This window comes from Protopterus annectens, chromosome 10.part0, assembly GCF_019279795.1.
Source record: "Protopterus annectens isolate FY-2018-M chromosome 10.part0, PAN1.0, whole genome shotgun sequence".
Classification (NCBI taxonomy): Eukaryota; Metazoa; Chordata; order Ceratodontiformes; family Protopteridae; genus Protopterus; species Protopterus annectens.
Genome location: NC_056744.1, coordinates 22683930 through 22706316, shown reverse-complemented (window position 1 = coordinate 22706316; position 22387 = coordinate 22683930). Strand labels below are relative to the sequence as shown.

General features: G+C 43.6%; 1 protein-coding gene across 2 annotated transcripts in view; it reads left to right on the top strand.

Annotated features, from left to right (window-relative positions):
• The window catches only part of UNK (unk zinc finger), an 874631-nt gene that overhangs the window by 566509 nt on the left and 285735 nt on the right, over nt 1-22387 (top strand). For both annotated transcript variants that reach the window (XM_044084965.1, XM_044084967.1), the window contains one exon: nt 2176-2321. In XM_044084965.1, the coding sequence (XP_043940900.1) occupies nt 2176-2321 (146 nt within the window). The remainder of the gene's footprint in view (nt 1-2175; nt 2322-22387) is intronic.

Here is a 22387-nt window from a genome sequence, read left to right as displayed (position 1 = left end):
GTTTTGCCAGTGTGTTGACATTTATATAATTTTACTCCTAGCTATGTCATCCCAGGGCTCAGCCTCCCTCTGTCAGTTGGCATGAAAGCTCTGAAGGGCTTGGTGCCAAACCTGTATTTTTAGACAGCTCATCTCAAGCTGCTTAATGGTTTGGGGGACATGGAAGGTGCCCTGAAGCTTTGGAAGCTGGCTGGCTGTTATATCCTTAGCAGGATGTAACTAATATAGCTTAGGCTACTACAGCAGTGATCATCTGAAAATCTGCTGTAATAAGTGTATTTTCACAACTGTACTTAGGGCCACGGTGGTGCAGCGGTTAGCACTGTCGCCTCACAGCAAGAGGTTCTCCTGTTCGAGTCTCAGCTGGAGCACCTTGTGTCTGGAGTTTGCATGTCCTTCCTGTGGTCAAGTGACGTCTAAAGACATGCAGGTAGGTGCATGCATGTGTGGGTGTGCCTTCTTTGAAGGTTGGGCATCGGGCTGGAACTCAGCACTGTAAAAATCCACTGCCAATCATTAGTGGACCGGAGTTCTGCTGTGGTGACCCCTAACCGGGAAAAGCCAAAAGACATTCTTGAAAAATGCAAATTAATGCAAATTGTTATTATATCAACTTCTAAGTGAGTAATACTGTATTTACAACATGCTCCTGATTGTGGATCTTTGTCTTTAATGATTTTGGGCTTTCTTCATGTTTCTTGAAGTAAGTTGTTGAAACCCATGCTGTAGTATATACTTCTGGTTATTGTACACATTGCTGTTAGTTTTAAGTTGAAACGTTTCTGAGTGGCAAAATATTGCTAGTTGATATGGAAATTTATGGCTGTGTGGCCTTGTAACTGATGAACAGTCTTTAATCTACAAGTTGATAATTCTAGTTAGAGATGATCAGCACTCAACAAAAGTTAGTTATCTTAGGTTATCCACCGAAATACATAAAAGCAATTCTGCAAACTTTAGTTGAGTACCTAATTGGTAAGCTGGTATATTAAAATATCACATACATTAAAGCAGTCTTGATGGAGAAATCATTTAATTCTTTAAAGTTATGATGAACTGGGAGGAGGCTTTGTTATGAGACACAGCTGACTGCTTCCTCCTTCTGTCCATTTATTAAATTCATTGATACAGAAAAATAACTTAAAACAGGATGATTGCTGCAGTTTAAGCTAACCCCCCTTTACCACTGTCTGATAATATGACCACAAGCACTCCGTTACTTTTGTTGTGCTCTCAGATCATTTGAAAAATGGGCTTGTGGTCCCAGTTAACCTGTCAGAAGTGTGAGCCTAAGCTTTTACTGGTTAATTTAATAATCCATGGGTGGCATCTTTAAGCCACTGAGTCATTACCTAATGCTGTGTATTTGGTGCACTTGTTGGCAGTTGCACACTGGGGTTAGTGACTGTTCAGACCTGAAGTTCATAGGTTCATAGGTTCATAGATTAGTACTAAGCTAACTGCCCTTGCGAGCCATTTTAAGCCTAGCCAATTATCCCTTGTGAGATTCAAACCCTGCACCTTGTGTTTGTAAGGCAAACACCTTAACCATTAGGCCACCCTCCCAACCAGTGCTCTCCATACCCGAGTGATGTCCTCTCCTTGATAATGTTAGGGAGCAATGACAGTGCAATTCAAAGGAGCTGTGGACTGCTGACAGATCTGATGTACCTTTCACATGGATAACCAAAGACTCCAGACCTTTTGTGTGTCACTCCACCACCTTTCACCACTAACAAATGTATGTTCATAATGTACTAGAAAAAGTGTACTTTTTCAAGATAATTTTGTTTAGACATTTGATTTTTTAACGACATAGTTCTGTTTTTTTTTCGTTTTACAGCAGTAATTAAAAGGCAAACTGATATTTTACTCATTTCTCCCCACTGCACATCTATTGGATGACATCACATAAATGGATCAAGAAAGGGGTAAATTTGAGCCAGCCTACAACTTGGGTTTCAAATTTAAGTAAAAGGATGATGACTGCATCAGAGCTGGACAGAAAAGTAGGGCCTATTCTTTATGGATATTTGAATGTAAGAGTGATTTTTACCCCTTGTTTATGTGACGTCTACCAATGTTGTACTCCCCATCACTCAGGGAAAAAAAAAAAGTTCTGTGTTGTGTGTAGACCATCTAAACTGTTTAACAATGTGTCTGTCATTTTCACAGCTTCTCCTGCCGATGAAGAGGCTCAGTCTTCCTCAGCAATATCCAGTCCCACCCAACTGGGCAGTTCCTCCATGTTCACAGTGTGTGGAGCTGTGGATTCTCTTCCTGTCAGTCCCTCCAGTCCGCAGGCTCTGGACCTGGGCAACGTATGTATCACAGAGGGGAGAGGGTGCTGCTACTTAAAATTTCTCTGAGGGATTGTAGTTTTGGTGCACATCTCTGTGCAGTGTTGCAAATTGTTTGACCTTCAGAGGTCACTAACAACTTCATGTGTTAATGCTGTCTTCTGTTAAGTTTGAGAAATGATTGAAACTAATATATATATATATATATATATATATATATATATATATATATATATATATATATATATATATATATATATATATTTCTTCTATTGGGTTTGAAAGGAGAGAGTGTGTAGAATTTATTTAAAATAAATACTCTAAAGGGAGAATGTCAAAGTTTAGCAATATGTTGTTGATATTCCTAATGCATGCTGATTTACCCGGAAGTGTTATTACTTGTAACCATCAGAGATGTAGTAAGAGACCTTTGACAGTGCCCTTGAAGTCTGATTCTTTCTTGGAATGAGGAATGAATCCCTGTGGTGTCCGAAGTGAACTGCGGCTTGGATTACTATTTTCTTTTGTGCAGACTGTGACACTAGCAGCAGGTTTCAGTTTCTTACTCATGCAATGTAGTGTGCACAGCATGATTGTTGTAGCACAGTTTTTTGTGCTGTTACTGGTGAATCAGATATTCTTTGGGTTTTAGCTATTCCTGTAGCAGAAAACAGCACCACGTTGATGCATAATTTTACATTTATTTACTAGCATTATGAGATGATGTGTCCCTTTTTCATGTTCTTGAGAGATGGATATTATTCATTTTTTTTCTGAGTCTCTTGTATTGAAATGCCTTGTATGTTGCCATCACCAGTAAAGTTAACTTGGTTAATCATGTCACTACATAGTGCCCCATACAAAATTCATTCTTTTCAAAAACCTTTTTCTGCTCATGCAGAAAGTCTCCAGGTGGTGAGAGTATGTTGCAGTGCTGCCTAATTAAACAGGAAGGTATTATGATGTTCCCTTACTTTCCTCTGTAATCTGTGAGTGGTCAGAAACGGCGGCTTATGGATTATAAGGTATGATAATGCTCATAAAGCATAATGACAGCTGAATGAGCTATGCCAGCATTTATGACAGAAAAAAGTAGTAACTACATTTTGTTTACTTGGATGAATTAATGAATGAATGATGTACTCAGCCTTGTGGACAGCAGCCCTGACCTAAGCCATTTTTGTGCTGATTTATCAACACCTTGCATGTATACTGGTACAGATTTGGGTTCTGTAGTGCAATATATGAGCTACGTGTCAGATTAGAATAGTGCAGAAGTTATGCTAAGAGTCTTATTTTAAGTGCTGTGTTCATAACTGAGCAGTAATTCTAACATTTCATTACATGTATTCTCATTGTGTAATGCTTTGTATGTATTCTTTGTAACTTTATCGTGGTGCAACCTTTGAGCTTAGAGAAAGAAATCTTCTATTCTAAGTAGTAGCTTCTTCTGAGAAGTGCCAGGCTGAGGTTAACTGTGCTCTGACTTCATCCATAGAGCAGATCGTATGCATTTTTTTATACCCCTGCTGTTTGACGCCATCATTTCCCCCACAGTCAGTTGACATATTCGTTCCACTGCGGGATAAGAGTTAATTTTAGGAGATTGCCATCTAGGTAGCCTTATGGTTTTTTTTTTATTTTAACCCCAGTCCTTCCAATGTGGATGATGTGTATGCTTGCAAATTTAGGCCTGCAGTATCTTTGTTTGAGGATATTCTCATTTGTGCACATGCCCCTTAAAAGCTACCACCCAAACGTGGCTTAGAAAAGCCAAGTGCACACCTGCCACCACCTGCTGCTTACCATAAACTTTTTCCAGTAGGTGCTGGCATTGCTATGAGCTGGACTGCCTTCCTACTCCAGGTTGTTTGTGCTGGTTTCAGCTGCTCAAGTCCCACCCTCACCCCACCTAGCTGATTCAGCACACAAGCCACTAAGTCTTGGGAAGCAAATAGTTTACATCAAGTGGTGTTGGCTTTTGATTTTGGTACCGCTAAGGTATAGATGCATTTTTAAATACGTAGTTATTATGCAGTTATTTAATAGGATGTTAGTTGTAGCGCCTTTAAGAGAAGTTAGTAATTTGGCGCCAAAAAGTTTATTTAAATGTTTTGAATGCTTCCAACAGCAGTTCTGATGAAGACCAGTGTGATTTGGTTGAAAGCGCTTAACTGCTTAGCGTTTTGCCAGTCCTAGTGTATTATGTTAGTTTTGGAGTATTGTTTTTATTTCAGTTTTTGTCGTTTGTATCGTTTGTGCTGGCGTTATGTGGATTAAACTTGTGGATTAATAACAACTTGCGTGGTGTCTTTTGGAGTCTACTGGAGCTGTTTCGCTTATTGGTTGGTACCGGAGGTTCTACAGTGGTTTGCACTTATTCTTTTTTGGTTTCTGAAGTCTTGGGTATTTGAGTCATTGTCATGGTTCCACCCCCACTGTACTATGGAGAGACAAAACAGGTAGTATGCATTTTAATGGGGCATCTAACTATTCTCCATAAACATTTTTTTACTGTAAAAAGCAAAATCATGCTGTTGTTGCACACGTAGTCTCACGGTGCAGTGGAACAGTTGCACCTGACTCACACAGACTCTTTTAGAGCAGTCAGATTCAGTGTAACACTACATTCAGTCCTAATTCCTTCCAACGTCTGCATAGTGAATAAATTCAAGATGTGACATTCTAGTACCTGTGCTGCACTACTTTAGTTTGAGAAGTTAGGTGCAAGTGTTTGTCTGTTTGAGGATTGGTAGGGATGCGTATATGTAGTGTGGGTACATTTGCTGTGGATTTACTTGAGGGGGTTGTGGTTGTAATCGTGTATATGTTGCACATCACACACAATAACACAACAGTAAGATATTGCACATTTGTTGTTGTTTTAGATATCAGTTATCCCTAGCACATATTACTGCAGGCGAAGTTCGCATTTTTGTACTGTGTAGCTTTTGTTGATTTTGGATTAAGATGATGAAAGGTGTGTTGTACTGCTGATGAAACAAACTCTGGTCACCTTTATGAAAAAAAAATTTTGCTCCCTACAGGGCCTTTCCCAGATAACTTCCCTACCTACACCAAGTCAACCCATTCATTCCAGGGAATATGAGCCAGGCATTTCCAGGTTAGGTGACAGCCCTATGACCTATTCATGCCTGCCCTTGATTCCTAGTCTGCCCTCCTTTCCTGTGTGAAAGTCAGGTGGTAGAGATTGAGTCAGCTTGCTCCCTTTGGAAGTACCCCACTCCTTTTTAGCTGCTCTTCCAAGTCCTGCTTTTGCTGTCTCCCGAGGGGAAGGGTGCCTCTGCACATTGAGTTCTTTTCAACTTACAAGTGTGAAAGCACTGAGCATGCATTCACTAGGCATGGACTTCTCTGGGTGTGAAACTTAGTGCTCCCACCTAGTGTCACCTTTGTGGCATGCCAGAACCACCTTTTTTCTTTCATGCTGGGCAGGCTGGCAGTGACCGGTCACTCCTATCCCCCTATCTTGCTTCTGTAGGCACCTGACTCGACTGTTCAAAGTCGGTTCACATGCACTGTAGTCAGGGCTTTATCCCTTTATGAAAATAGCTTTGGTAATGAATATCCTGTATTTTAATAGTACACCTTTGTGCTGTGGTTTTATTTCATCTCCCACTAACTGTCCAAGTGGTAACAACATAGCTTGAGTGTACCCTGCAACATGCAGCATTATTTTTCAGAAAACATTGTGTTATAATGGAATTGAAATGTTATTTTATAGTGCTCATGTCAGGATATATGTTGATTAAATATTCCTACCTTGTTCTGTGGAGTCCATTACCATGACATTGTGCAACTCTAATGCATAGATTCACTGAGTATTTACCTGTTGATTCCTGTGTTTTACTGTTTTCCTTTGTTTCTCTATGCATTTCTGTATATTGATTGTGTCTATGTATTTTTGTGTACTTATACTGTAACTAGGTCATGACTTGAAAAAGGGGCCTCAGTGAGGTTTTTTTTACCTACCTGTAAAATTAAACAGATGGGTAGGTAGATAAAACAGTGGCTTACTCTATTTATAATATTCTGTAGCTACCATTGTTTGGTTTTTGACTAAGGTGTGATATGCAGCAGTCATCAAACAGGACAGAAATATTTACATTTTGAAGGCAGATAACCACATAATAATTTTGATCTACTCATTTTTATTGGCTTAGAAACATGTCATATTTGTCTTATAGCTCATTCTGTCACCCTTTCCACCCCCATGTAAGGATGACCTTGTATATCAGTTTCCCATAGATTTTGTTAATTCAGTCACTGTTTTCTGGTGCATCTTTAGGTAAGTATTTCAAAGCATGTGATACCCTTTTTGTGAATTAATACTTTCTTTTATCTCCTACTTGTCTCCTCTTATTCTGTCATACATTGTTTTAATATTGTACCTATTTGGATTCTCTAGAATCTGTTAAGGTACTTGAAAGATTCTGTCATGTCTCATGTCTGCCTCCTTGCCTTGAGATTGTAAATTATTCTCTTATAGTTTTTCTTGTGCAGGTTGTGATGCGGACTTCACACCACTGTTATTAGCTTCCTCTGAAATGCCTCAATACTGCTTGCCGTTATGCCGATGAAATCACAAGAACTGTATTCAATACTTTGGATGGGGGGGGGGGGGTCTTGTCACCTTTGTGACTGTAGAAGAGCGACTTCTTATTTTGCCTGCTGATAAAGTTTCCAACATCTCAGTACTGTAACTCTCATGTTCCGTACTTGTGTGTAGCTCATCCATTGTGGTTTCACTCGTGGACCTCTTCCTGATTTGTTGCTGCTATTACTAAACACCAAAGTGGTGTACTTCTTTCCTGGATTTATACTTCCTAAATACATTATTTTAAGTTGACTTTACTGTGATGTGTTTTCTTTATTTTTAATCTTTTTACTAGATTCCAAGAGTAAAGATGTGTGTAAGCCAGCAGTACAAACAGTACTCCTGTTCAGTACAAAGAGGCATTTCAGATCTAGCCGTTGCATTCAGATGCTGACGGGGTTCAGTACAGAAAAGCATTTTAGATCCAGCCAGTGCACTCGAGTTCCTAATTACCTGGACTGCATGGGATTCGAGATTTCACTTGTATGCCATCAATAAATGAAGGCAGATGGAGGAATGTCAGCTTGCAGAGGAGGGGAAAAAACAAAAAACTACACATTACAGATTGTATTAAGTAACTTACGATCTGAAGTAGGCAGACTTCATTCGTCTGCAACCTGTGGGTATCGGATCCGACCTCGGATCCCCTAGCTCCTCCCTCTTACCCATAACCCCTTGCCAGGCCCTGACTGACCCCAGATTTCGTTTGCCGCTTTGCAAGTAGCTACGGATTCTAGAGCTGCTGGCTTGTTGAAGAAAGATAAGATTTTTGACTAAAAGTTTTGAAAATCTCTTTTGTTATTGATATTGTTAGTGTTGAGTGTGTATAGGCTTTCCTCTCTCTTTTATTTAATAGTTCTCGGGTTTTAGTTTGTTTGTGTGTGTGTTGTGTTAGGCCTTAGGGTTTGTGATGTCTGAAGCCCATAAGGCTGTTTTCTAATGTACCGAGTGTGGTCATAAGCTGTCCCCAGCGGATGGCCACACTGATCTCTTGGGGTTGAACACCTGTCATCTGGTTGTACCATTTGTGCAGGGTTCAACCCCTTTGAGGGAGCCGGAGGTCGCTGGTGCTGGCGGGTCTTTACCTCCAGATACCGCTCGCCTCTGCCCTTCCACTCAGCAACCTGTTGCTGTGGGTTCTCCCTCCGGCTGGGACTCAACCTCCCTCTAAGTTGCCGGAGGGGAAAGAGTCGGAGAGGCACAGGGAGAGGCACCAAACTTCCAGTCCGCCTCCATCTAAGTGGGCCTCCCTGTGCCTTCTAGCTTTCCTCCTCCTCTCTCCTGGACCCGAGGAGGAGGAGGTCTCCGAGGCGGCTCTCTAGGTCCACTTGGTGGCCTCCACCAGGTCAACTTTTCCATGAGTGAAGCTGATATGGACCGGATGATGAGGAAATTCATCCAGGCCCAAATGCAAATGGGAGTGCTCCTAGCCCCATCCAGGAGGCCGGATCCGTGGGGGTCGGCTCGGGTTTACACTGTTGAGGACGTCCGGCTCCATCCCGCACTACCTCGATGTCCCAAGTGGTGGAACATCCAACTGCTGAAGAGTACTCCTCGGACAGCCCGGAGGCACATGGACTCCCAGTCCGTTACTGAAGACACAGACTTGGATGAAGGAGGTCACCCCTCATTTGGAGACATTATGGAGATGTTAAGGATCAGGGGGTGGTCTGCCCTCTGTGTTCTTGGAGGCATTCGATCTTGGGTGTCCCTCCTGCTGACCCTCTGGTGGATCTTATTTCCATCAGAGATGCCATGATGATGGCTGCAGCCACGAAGAGGTCCCTCCATGCATCCTCCGGCAAGGAGTCATGGATCGCATTGGGAAGCGGTTTTCAGTTCAGCAACCTTCTCTTTGAGAGCTGAACTACATGGCACATGTCATTAGGATGCAGCGGGATCTGATTAAAGAATACGCTGCATCTCCCGGAGTCCATGTCGAGTGAGGATAAACAGGTATATTCCACCCGAATGGCCACTCTCAGATCAGTTTCCAATATCTATGCGGCTGCTTTCTCATGCTACTGAGGGGCTGCTAGAGCCAGCGGAGCAGGCCTAGTCATGAGGCGACAGGCCTGGCTTCGCCACTGTGATTTTGCAGAGCCCTTCAAGGCGACCTTCACGAATGCCTTCGATGGTTCTGCCTTGTTTGGCAAGACTGTTCAAACATTAGTCCAGAGCGAAAAGGACGGGAAGACGCTGTCTGCCATCGGAGTCCGCTTCTCAGCTCCCCAGAGGTCCTTCTCTAAGAACCAAAAGGGACAGAAGAAGATGTGGTTCCGAAATCGCAGCAGTCCCAACCTGCTCCGGATAACCAGTCCTTCCGTGGCAGAGGAGGACGGGAGGTCGTGCTAGAGGCAGGGGGCTCCTGGCAATTTTGGGTCCAGGAACCTTTCTCTGATAGACCCACGCAGCAGCCCTGAAGGTTGCCCGCTGTCCGTCTCTGGAGGCAGTCCGAGGCACCTGACTTCTTGGGAGTCCATAACAACAGACAGTTGGGTGCTTCGTGTCATATCCAGAGGTTATTCAATTCCCCTATTCAAGGTTCCCAAATCTCGCAACCTCCCAGATGTTCCACCCGACCAAGGGAGGCAGCTGTCGAAATCGAACAGCTGCTACAAAAAGAGCTATCCAGCCCCCCGAGATCAAACGGATTAGGTTTTACTCCAGGTTCTTCTTGGTGCCAAAGAAAACGGGGACCTAAGACCAATCTTAGACCTTTCCCAGCTGAACCTGTCAGTAACCAAGCAAAGTTTCGGATGGTCACCCTTCAATCTATACTCCCCTCTTGAGGGAGAACGACTGGATGTGCTCCATCGACCTCAAGCCGTACTACCACATTCGCATGGACAGACGATCCAGGAGGTTTGGGAGCCAGTCATTATCAGTTCAGGTCCTCCCTTTGGTCTCACCTCAGCCCCCAGGGTGTTCACCAAGGTGCTAGCGGTGGTAGCGGCCCACCTGAGGCTCCAGGGATTACAGGTCTTTCCGTACCTGGACGACTGGCTCCTGACGGCATCATCAAGGCATCTTCTGTGTTCAGCCAGGGATTACTTTCTTCAACTAGCACCAAGGCTGGGCATCACGATCAACTGGGAGAAATCTTTACTGCACCCCACACAAGTTATAGATTTCATAGGAGGAAGACTAAACACCAGATCAATGCGAGCCTTCCTCACTCCAGACAGAATTGCCAACCTGAAGTGTCATGTGACAGCGGTCCTGCAACCATCTCCAACTGCAGCTTCGGTCCTGAGAGCCCTAGGTTCTATGGCGGCAGCTATTCCGCTTCTCATTCATGCTCGCCACGCATGCGGGTTCTTCAATGGACCCTTCAGGTTCAGTGGTCCTCTTTGTTCTCAGCAAGGCGTGCAGGGACTCTGGTGGCTTCTTTCTCCGGAGCCCTGGCAGGGAGACCTTGTGCTGCATTTCCCCGAGCCACAGTGACCACGGACGCTTCTTGCCTCGGGTGGGGGCATTCTGCGGAAAGATTGTCCAAGGCACGTGGAATCCCACAGAGACGTCATTGCATATAAATGTCCTGGAAATGAGGGCGGTGCTCCTAGCTGCAAGCACTTCACCACGTTCTTCCTTCAGGGACTATTGCGATTCAGACAGACAACATGTCGGTAGTCTGGTATATCAACAAACAGGGAGGAACCAGGTCTTACCCCTTTGTCGAGAGGCCATGAGAGTCTGGGAATGGGCAATTTCCACCAAACGCTTTCTGGTAGCAACGCACATTCCGAAAGTCCAACATCCTTGCGGACAAGCTCAGTCGCACCATTCTTTCTCCACACGAGTGGTCTCTCAATCCTCAAGTAGCGAAGAAGATTTTTGGGGGCAACCCTGTTGCGATCTTTTGCCTCTCCCTCAAACGCCAAATGCAACAATTTCCTGCTTCCCACCAGGGAGTTCGAGATGCTCTGGTGCATGCTTGGCCTCTCCTTTATGCCTACCCTCCACTTCCTCTGATGCAGAGACAGAAAGCCAACAGTTTGGGGAGCAGAATGATTCTCATTGCCCGTTCTGGCCTCGTCAACCTTGGTTCCCTTCGTATGGTCTCACAAAATCAATCCACCCTGGATTCTGGATCCACCCGGATCTCATCTCCCACCCTCTGGGAATGTCGATTCCCAATCTACGCACCCTGAAGTTGACAGCTTGGCTGCTCCAGTTCCATCCTTAATTAGGACTCGGTATCTCATCACCGGTCAAGGCCATTTTAGTGGCAGCTCATAAACCTTCCACCAGGCAGGTTTATCGGAGTAAATGGAAGAGATTCTCTATTTGGGCGGTACAGAGAACTTTGGATCCTTTCGGCACCTATGTCAGCGGTGCTGGATTTTTTAACAGACCTCTTTCATCAAGGGGCAAGTTCTTCCACGATTAAGGTACAATTGGCAGCTATCTCGCATTATCACATTGGTCATGAGACAGCTCCTTATGACGGGAAATTATGCAAAACCTTTCTCAAAGGGATTTTTTTGTTGAGGCCTCCAGTCAAGGAGGTTGTACCACCTTGGGACTTGTCTTTAGTTCTGCAAGCCCTTACTGCTCCTCCCTTCGAGCCTGCAGCTTCTTCTGATTTAAAGTACCTTTCCTGGAAGACTGCCTTCTTGGTAGCTATCACTTCAGCCAGAAGAGTGTCTGAGCTTCAGGCTCTATGCCGCCTTACCTTTCTTTCTTCCGATAGGGTGTGCCTCAAGACCAATCCATCTTTTCTTCCGAAGGTCTCTTCTGAATCTAATATTAACCAATCAATCAATTTACCTGTGTTTTTTCCCAAGTACTCAAACAAAGGAGAATACAAATTGCATTCCTTGGATGTTCATAGACAATTACGTTTTTATGTTCACAGAACAGCTGGTCACAGGAAATCAGATCAGCTGTTCGTCTCCTTTGCTAAATTTGCTCTGGGTAAAGCAGTATCTAAAGTCACACTATCTAAGTGGATTGCTAATTGTATTCTGCAGGCATATGACACTTCAGGCAGACCTGCTCCTCAGAGGGTTACGGCTCATTCTACTAGGGCAGTTTCCACGTCAGCCGCCTTTAAGTCCCGTATATCATTGGATGATATCTGCTGCAGCTACTTTTTGGGCCTCATACTTTATTTCTCATTATAAGGTGAACATCCTTCCATGCTACTGCAGAGGGCACCTAATTAACAAATATCTTGGGTCACTTTTAAAATTCTGAGAACTTAAATTTATGTTTCTCAGTATCGTGAGACTGAAGATATTGCAAGGGATGGCAGCTGACCGAGTATCATGTTGATTAGAGCTATCCCAGTGTGACAACTAAGAAACTGTTTAAAATGCCAGTAAAACTTATCAATTTGGATAAAGTTTGGTTACTGGTCTGTAATTAAGCTGCTAGGATGCCAGCAAAGAAGAAATTTGGAAAAGTAAGGAAAACTCAAGCAAAAAAGAAAAAAGCTCAATGTATGTGTGTTGGGAGGTCCCCACTTGGCAAAAAGAAATGTAAATTGCAGTTTTTGTACAGGAGATAGTGTCTAGTAATTTGGAGAGATATAAAGTCAAATGACAAAAGACTAGCAAAATAAAAAGCTTTAAGTAGCCATTTGGATGGGTTGTTAAAACTGCAGTTCCAAGATTGAAGTGAGGGAAAGACTACACAAGAGGATTCTCAAGAACTGTTTAAAAAAGCAGGTTTTTCTCTATGTGCTCTGTCTTTTAACTTTTCATGTTTGCTTACTTCCACTTTCTGTGGTATAAGAAATCTGTATTAGATTTATGAAAGCATAGATGAGCAAATGACTTGTCCTCTGCAGTGGGAAATTTAACTGAGAGGACACATTGTGTGTATGTTCCATATCTGGGCATTAGAGACCAGCTGAGACCTGTATTATTTAGGATGCAATCATACCAGCAGAAAGAGCTGCTTTTGACAAAACTGTGGCAGAACGGGAAACATATTGTACACTGGGGACACCAGAGTGTTTGTGGAAAATTTTATTCATTGTATACCAGTCAGAAGACAAGTTTATCCCAGAAATTGGGGGGATATCAAGAGGCAGGTGGGAGATTTAACTTGCCGTATCCAGCAGCCTTCAGAATATTTTTTTCGAAAGTTCAACGTTTTTCTTTGCAGAACAGCCTGTGGAGGAAATGTCAACAAAGAGTGAGCCAGCAAGCTGAGGGGGGGACTCTGCCTCATAAAAAAAAAAAAAAAAAAAAAACAACATAGAGGGACTTTGCTAGTGAAACCTTTTATATTTTTTCCTGAGGAAAATACTTGAGTGACAGAAGAAAGCCCAGGAGTGTGCTGAAGAGAATTAGGAGTACCTGGGCTTGAACTACAGACCAGTATTGAGACATTGAGATGATCAGGAAGATCATCAACAAAGTAAATTCAGTGGTAGAAATGAGAAAAAACGAGCGGTAAAGATGGTAAGGAAGTAATGGGAAGTATTTAGAGGGGTTGACAAAGGTTAAAATATTGCAGAAGAAGGGGTATTTCACAGAACAAGAAAAGTTACAATTGCAGACTGGTAAATGAAAAAAAAATAAGGGAATGTTTGGGCAGTGTGCATGTGTTTAGAAAGGTTGCTGTTATCAACCATTCTTGATAACGCACCTCTAAAGTGAAAAAAAACTTTTAGTAGCAAGAGAAAGTAGGAGTTTTAGCAAAAGGTAGGTAGGCCCTGACAATAAAATAACCAGAAATCCTGTAGAGGTACTTTAGAAGAGCTGTCTCAGAAATTTTATGAAAATCTGTGTAAAGCAGAGGAATGGGAAAATCAAGAAAAGACATAAATGGAACTGTGACACCCCTGCAATGACCCAGTAATTAAGGAGCCTCAGCCCTTACCACTGGCAACAGTGAGGGATGTACACAATAGGAGGAAAAAAGTACACACACAGTGAAGTGTAGTTTCCCTTAAGAGATCACAGTCAGTCTGGGCTGATTTCTCCCTCTTTCTCCAGATCCTCAATAAGACCCCCCACTGGCACAGCTATAGGGTTAAGATCTCAGCCGAGTGGACAAGCTAAGACCTCCAGCACCCTCTCTGTCCAACCAGTGCTTCTTGTTCCTGCCCAAGTAGCTGACACAACACACACACTTTGAGATTTGTTTGATATACAAACACACACACACCTGGGAAAGGCTGGGACAGGTTTACTAGCTATCCCTTCTGCCCAGACTATAAGGTAGTACCAGCTGCCACCAGTCACCCTTACTTATCAGCTACTGTAAGGTCCTTACAAAGGGTGTCCAATCCTGCTGTGTATGCCAGCCTTTCCCAGGTGTGTGTGTGTGTGTGTGTGGGTGTGGGTGTGTGTGTGTGTGTGTGTGTGTGTGTGTGGGTGTGGGTGTGTGTGTGTGTGTGTGTGTGTGTTTGTATATCAATCAAATCTCAAAGTGTGTGTGTCAGCTACTTGGGCAGGGACACAAAGCACTGGTTGGACAGAGAGGGTGCTGGACGTCTTAGCTTGACCACTCAGCTAAGATCTTACCCATATAGCTGTGCCAGTGTGGAGTCTTATTGGGGATCTGGAGAAAGAGGGAGAAAACAACCCCAAACTGACTGTGATCTCTGTGTGCTCTTAAGGTAAACTGCACTTTACTGTGTGCGTACTTGTCATCCTCCCATTGTATATGTCTCTCACTGATGCCAGTAAGGATTGAAGCTTCTTGATTATTGGGCCAGTGCAGGGGTGTCACAGGAACTCTTTGTGGAATACTTAATTATGCCAAGGTGAGAGAAAGATGAGGCTGAAATAATTGATTTGACAGGAGTAGATTAAATAAAACGGTGATATACAGTCAAATGGAAATCTTTAGGGACAGATGTTATTCCTGTGGAATTTTTGGAAGTTAGGAGGGAAAAAAGCAACAACGATCTGTAAAGCTTTGTTCAGCACCTTGGGAGAGACAGTGTTGGTATTTTGGAAAGAGGTATTAAGACCCGGCTTCAACTAGACCCATTTTGATTATAAAGCATGTTTGGCTATATTAGCTAAGAGAATGGTAAAGCTGTTACAAGAACTGATTGATGTGGATCAGTGTGGTTTTGTGGAGGGGAGGCCTACATTTGATGATGTTACTGTTTTGTTGAGGGGAGGCCAGCATTTGATAATGTTACTGTTTTGTGGATGTGAGGCATACATTTGATAAAGTTACTGTTTGTTTTGTGGAGGGGAGGCCTACATTTGATAATGTTACTAGAACAATGAGAAAACTGCAACTCTTGGTGTCTCTTGGTGCAGAGAAGGGATGCAGCAGGGTGAGCTGGGATTTTATGAGTAGGGCAATGCTAATATTTAGATTTCTTGATAGAAAAATAGGATTAATTAGGAGGATATAAGAAAGGTCAGCAGCAAGAACTAAGATGGCAGGGCACCCCTCATACCAGCTGTGGTACACACGGGGGGGGGGGGGGGGCACACGATTGTATGCCCTTTTCAGAAAGGTAATGCTCATCTGGCAGTAGGCAATAGAGGCATCACTTTTGTTAGCTGTTCTCATCCAAGAGGAAATTAATGAATCGACAGATTTACTGATCTTCTCCTTCAACTGCAGATATAAAGGCTATGTTTAGTTCAGATTTCCATGAACTGAGGTTCTCCTGAGATCAGCGTGCTTACTGCTCAAGAGAATAAAGTTCTCCCGCTATTCTTATCAGTATAGCTTAGTAAAGGAAATGTGTTGGTGAGTTTACTTTGCATCCTATGTTAGGAGAGTCCTCTACTTTTTCCTGCTAATCTTATGCTTCATTTCAAAGTTCAGGTCACTGAAGGTACAGAAAACTTTCTTTATGCTAGCCAATGTGTTCCTCACTATTGGAATGTTGTACTCTGAAGCTAGTTAATGGTTTACTTCCCCTGATTCTGCTGGAGTTACAGAAATGATTGAAGCTGTGATTGAGCCTTCAAGAAGGCAAACTTACTCTGCCAAATGGAAGAAATTCTCTGGTTTGGGCTGTGTGATACCTAGTGCCTTCCCAGTCAGTCAGTTTACAGATAATCGTGGTGTCTCTTAGGTACTTGGATTATCATCTTCATCATCAACCCCCCCTTTTCCCATTTTTTCTACATGGGGACTGTGTGTCCTGACATCTGTTGCCATCTTTTTATTCAGTGCCATTCTCCTACCATCTTTGACACTCATGTCCGACTGTCACAGGTCTTCTCTCACACAATCCATCCACCTTTTTGCTGGATGCCTTCATTTCCTCCATCTTCTTCCTGTCTGTCAAAAATCTTCTTCACCAGATTGTATTCTGCTTTTCTGGGCATGTGCCTGCACCACTGTAGTCTTTCTATTTGATCTTTTTTACAATTGGAGCTACTTTAGGTTCTGTTCTTATGCCCTCATTTCTTCATCTGTCCCATAGTGTGAATCCTACCGCCCTTCTCAGGCACTTCATTTCCATCACCTCTAGCTTTCTCATTTGCTGTGCCTTTACTGCCCAGTTTTCCATACCATACCATACAGTAGTACTGGTCGCATCACTGTTTTGTATACTTTACTTTTCAACTTCTTTGGCATTCTTCTGTCATATACTACCTCTGACACTCTGTGCCAGTTGGCTGCAGCCCACCTGATTCTAGCTGTGAAATCCTCATTCAGACCTCCCTACTCTTCAATCACTCCTCCCAGATACTTAAAGCTGTTAACTTGTTCCACTATCTTCCTTCTAGCTCAGTTTTCACCTTCTTTTGATTTCCCGAATTTTCTGCCATTATAATGGTCTTATCTGTACTCATTTTCATTCCGTTTGCCTTCAGTTTTGCATTCCATTCCCATACCCTTTGATGCAGTTCTTGCTGAGTCTGCCTGTAATGCCACATGATCTGCATACACCAGCTTTGTTGATCTGTCCACTCCATTCTGTTTGCTAAAGTAGTATGGACAGCAGTGGGCTCAGAGTTGAACTGTGATGCACACCCACTCCCACTGGGAATTCTTCTGTGAGACCAAACACTGCTCATACTGGAGTAATTGGGTCCCTTGTACATAGCTTGCACTAATTCTACCAGTGATGTTCATCGTGTTTCACTGTTGCAGTCATTACAATTGGGTTATCCTGTTGGCAGGCTACCCACAGTCGGCCTGAGTTCCAAAGTCTAGGTCCGGCGTCGGTTGCTGTCGCCTCTTCCCTGACGTCAGTGCGTCAGGGGTATATAAGATGCAGCCGACACCATTTTCATCAGTCTTTCTTGCTGCACAGTGCCCAAAGCAAAAGCAGTTTGCAAGTGCCGGTTGGCCGACTCCTGAAGTTTTCAAATTCGAATTGCAGATCCAAAGTCTTCATTAAAGCGAAGTACCCCGTTGGGGAAACTTTTTTCTTGCTCCAGACCGATGTCAGAAAAAGTTAATAACTGTATTTCTTGTGGGAAGCAAATACCTCATAAGGATTTTCATTCTTACTGTACTCCTTGCCTAGGCCCTGACCATAACGTTGCTAGTTGTCGGTTTTGTGCTAGATTTAACCAACGCACTGTTAAGCATCAGTACGATTTTGCATTCCATTACTTTGGCAGAAGATTTAATAATATAATGCCGTCGGATCAGCCGACTACTGGAATTTACAAAAAACGAAAAGAAAAAGAAAAGGACAGGCATCCGAGATCCAAAACCGATGACGAGGCTTCTTCTAGGCCTGTCGCCAGTTCTCAGTGAGGCACTTTCGCAATCCCTGACGCCAGCTATCTCAGAGCCACAGGCCTCTTCCGACTCCCACGTGGAGCCGACTGGGCCTCTGGAAACTCAAGGTATTGGACACTTGGAAACTATTCCCTCAGATGGGTCCAGAGCCGCTGAGCAGGCATCGGCTTCTGAGGGTGTTTTCAGGCCTACACAGTTATATGTGAAACCTACTTCAGCTACAAAGACAAAGACTGAAGCAGCTCTAAAGACAAAGAAACAAGTACATCATTCACCTGGACATGCCTCCATGCCTAAAAAACAGATGCTTAAAATGGCCGAAGACCTTATTACTTTGATCAGGGTTCCCATCCCCCTCCTGAAAAGAGGCTTAGGCAAGAGTTAGAATATGAATCTTCAGACCAGGTTTCCATTTCCTCTGATTCCTCCTCTGAACAGGATTACTCTATTCCTCCCTATGAGGATTCTGATGCTGAAGAATATATCCCTTCAGCCTCTCCTCCTGAGGATTATTCTTTTGGGGAAACACTGCATACTATGAGGGAGCATTTCCACTGGGAGAGCCAAGATTACTCAGAATCCAAGAAAAGGCACAGAGATTTCCTTTTATTGCCCCAGCACAGGCCCCTTGCTATCCCGCCTGTTTTAGACATTGTAGATGATGTATTTACAGAGTCCAGTTTTTCTCCAGACTCTTTGCCATCAGCCCCTGTTAAGCCAGACAAATACTACATGGTTCCTGATTCACATAAATTTCTGTATAAGAACACTGCAGCTGACCCAGAAACATCTCTCAGGGACCCAAAGGGGTCAAGGCCTCTACTGCAAAAAAACCCTATCCCCTCTGATAGGGATTCTAGGGCCCTAGACAGATGGGGCAAAAAGATTTATACCTGTGCTACCTTGGCTGTAAGAGCTTTAAATTGCCAATTTCATATGCTTAAGTATCAACAATATCTTATATCCTTGCTTAAACAGAAAATGCCAGCAAATGCAGAATGTGCAGACAATAAAGAAATGCAGGATTTATTGCATGCAGCTGAACAAGTTGGAAAGCATACTTTGCAATGTGGTTTTGATTCTCTTGAGGCCTCCTGCAGGGCCGCTGTTACAGGTTCTGTCATTAGGAGGCATGCTTGGTTAAAAGAACAAAATTTGCCGGATCATGTTAAAGCAAAACTATTAGATGCTCCTTTACAGCATGATACTTTGTTTGGTGCTAAAGCAGAAGAGGTGTTGAAGAAAGTGGAGGACAAGGCTAAATCTATGCAAACAGTCAAGGATTTCTTACAGGTACAGCCTCCCAGATTTAGCAGGAACTGGCCTACAAAAAATTGGTCCTTTCCAGTGTCAGATAGACCACAAAGGGGCAGATACAGATGCCTCAGAGGCAGATCACAGCCCCCAAGGCTCATACAGGCCTAAACAATGGGGTGCTCCTACCTCCAAGAGTGGAGAGGAAAAATCACAGCCATACAGGAAACAGTCTCCATGACTTTCCACTTCCAGCACCAAGCACTTATCTTTTGACAGCCCCTTTGGGGGGAAAGCTAGCACTATTTTCACAAAATTGGCACATGATCACCCAGGACAAATGGGTTCTAAATATAGTTTCACAAGGCTACAGGTTCCACTTTCACACCCTGCCAAGGTAAAACGGTATGCCAGACCTGCCACGCAATCAATGGGCAGAGGCACAAAAACAAGTTTCATCCCTCATGGACATGAGGGCCATTCAACAAGTACCAGAACAAGAGCAGGGTCATGGATTCTATTCAAGACTGTTCTTGGTACCCAGAAAAGACAAAGCCTGGAGACCAATACTGGGCCTATCTGTTCTAAACACATATCTGGATATTCCAAAATTTAAAATGTTGACTCTACAGCAGCTTCTGCCCATGTTGGGCAAGAAGGCTCGGCTTGTGACTTTAGATCTAAAAGAGGCATACCTGCATATCCCAATCAGACAAACATGCAGAAGATACCTCAGATTCAAAGCTGGCTCAATGCACTACCAATTCTCTGCACTGCCCTTTGGCTTATCTACTGCGCCCAGGGTCTTCACAAAGTGCCTGGCACCAGTAATTGCATTTTGCAGACAAAGAAGAATACAAATATATCCTTACTTGGACGACTGCCTTATTCAAGCGGAGAACAAGGACATTCTACTACAGCATCTGGCGTTTGTAAAAAGATTACTGACCAGTCTAGGGTACACAGTAAACGAGAATAAATCAAAACTCGTACCCTCTCAAGAGATAATATTCCTGGGTGCAAGCTTAAATGCAGCTGCTCAGATGACTTATCTCATGCCAGACAAACACAGACAACTGACTACTTATTTCAAAATGTTGGCAACAAAGACCCAGTTATCTGCAAGAAAAATTCTGCAGGCCATGGGTTTCATGGCATCCAGCATTCTGCTACTTCCATATACAAGACTGCATATGAGGAAACTTCAATGGTATCTAAAAAGTGTTTGGACTCAATATTGCCACAGCCTGGAAACAATAATTACCCTCATTCCCTGCCTGCAACAGGAGTTTCGATGGTGGGCAAAAGCCTGTCACCATAACACGGGGCAGCCATTCACCTTACCCACAGCCAGGCAGACATTGACAACAGATGCATCAGATTACGCCTGGGGGCCCATATGGCAGGAAGATGTATTCAGGGCACATGGTCCGCAAGTCAAATGCATCTACATATCAATCAAAAAGAGATGCTAGCTGTTCAGAATGCCCTAACAGCCTTCAAGGATCAACTTCATCCAGGACAACTACTAATAAAGACGGACACTATTACAGTCATGTGGTAACATAAACAAGCAGGGAGGCACACATTCCTACCCCCTCTGCAGGCTAGCCATGAACTTGTGGCACACAGCATTGACCTACCAAGTACATCTGTAAGCTCAATTCCTGCCAGGAAGGAAAAATACTCTGGCAGACGAACTAAGCAGAAACCTAATGGATCCTCACGAGTGGAAATTGGATCCACAAGTCTTGAGCATGATAACAAGGACCTGGGGATGCCCGGACATAGACCTATTTGCCTCCTCTCACAACTACCAACTACAAAGATTTTGCACAAGGACTTATCACAAGCAAGCATGGAAAGTGGATGCTCTATCTTTCAGCTGGAAAAATCTAACAGTATATGCCTTTCCTCCTCTGCCTCTCCTCCCCAAGGTACTCCTCAAGGTCAGACAAGAGAAACCAAAAATGATACTGATTGCCCCAGACTGGCCCTGCCAGCACTGGTACCCAATCCTAAACAGCTTGTCTCACTGCCCAGCCTGGACATTACCTCAAATTCCTCACGTATTGACCCAACAAGACAGCCAGATACTGCACAGCCAACTCAAAACCTTAAACCTGGTGGCATGGCAGATAACATAGCCTCTCAAGACACACCTCTGTCTAAAGCAGTGATGGATGTTATTTTGGAGGCCAGGAGGCCTAGCACCAGAAAATCTTATGCAGACAAATGGAAGAGATTCTGTGCTTGGAACCAAGCACAAGGTATTGACACAATTGTTCCAAATATTCCTCAGATTTTGCAATACTTAACTGAGATGCTGGATAAAGGCCTTTCCTTTTCATCAATTAAAATTCATGCCTCTGCCATTTCAGCTCATTACAATACAGAACCACCTATCTTTTCTCATCCATTACTGAGACGGTACCTCAGAGGGGCCAAAAACATAAGACCACCAAGGAGAGCACCAATACCTGCATGGGACCTCAGCTATGTCTTGGAAAAACACACACTGCCTCCGTTTGAGCCAGCCTCTGCAGCTGACATAAAATTCTTATCCTGGAAAACAGCTCTGCTCCTAGCAATAACCTCCACTAGAAGAGTCTCAGAGTTACAGGCACTCATGGCTGTGGAACCTTTTATCATTTTCCATCCAGACATGGTTTCGCTGAGGACAAACCCTACATTTATGCCTAAGGTAGTGTCCAGTGTGGCCCTAAACCAAACAATTCATTTGCCTACCTTTTATCCTAACCCACAGAATAAGGGTGAGAGAATTCTGCATTCTTTGGACATTCACAGACAGCTACGCTTCTACTTGGCTAGAACTAAAGCTTTCAGAAAGACTGATCAACTTCTAGTGGCATATGCTGCAGCATCACAAGGAAAGCCTATCTCTAAACAGACTATTTCAAAGTGGATAGGCCATTGCATTCATTTCTGCTATTCACAGCATAGCAAATCAGTGCCTAAGGGCATTAGGCCACATTCAACCAGAGCAGCAGCCACTTCAGCAGCCTTCCTCAGAGGAGTACCAACCAAAGACATCTTAGAGGCTGCAACTTGGAGTTCAGTGCATACCTTTACAAAGCACTATCACTTACCTCTCTACTCTAAATCCAGGGCAGACTTTGCCACTGCAGTTCTGCAGGGCCTTATAGCCACTCCTAATCCTATTTAGCTCCAGCCTCCCAACCTTAGCTTTGGGATTCAACCCAATTGTAATGACTGCAACAGTGAAACACGATGAACATAGTACAGTTGTGTACCTACCATAAATGTAGATGTTCGAGTGTATTCACTGTTGCAGTCCAGGTTACCCTCCCACCATCCCCCTTTTTTCTTTGCTGGGACCTAACTGTACTTTTCTACTCTATACAACCTATGTGGTGTATTTGCTTGTAGATGAAGGAAAAGTTGTTTTTTGTGCATGCATGCTTATTGGCATAATTTAGCCTACCATTTTAGGGGCACCTGACATCTGGGGCAAGAAAAACTGAAGAAAATGGTGTCAGCTGCATCTTATATACCCCTGGCGCACTGACGTCAGGGAAGAGGTGACAGCAACCGA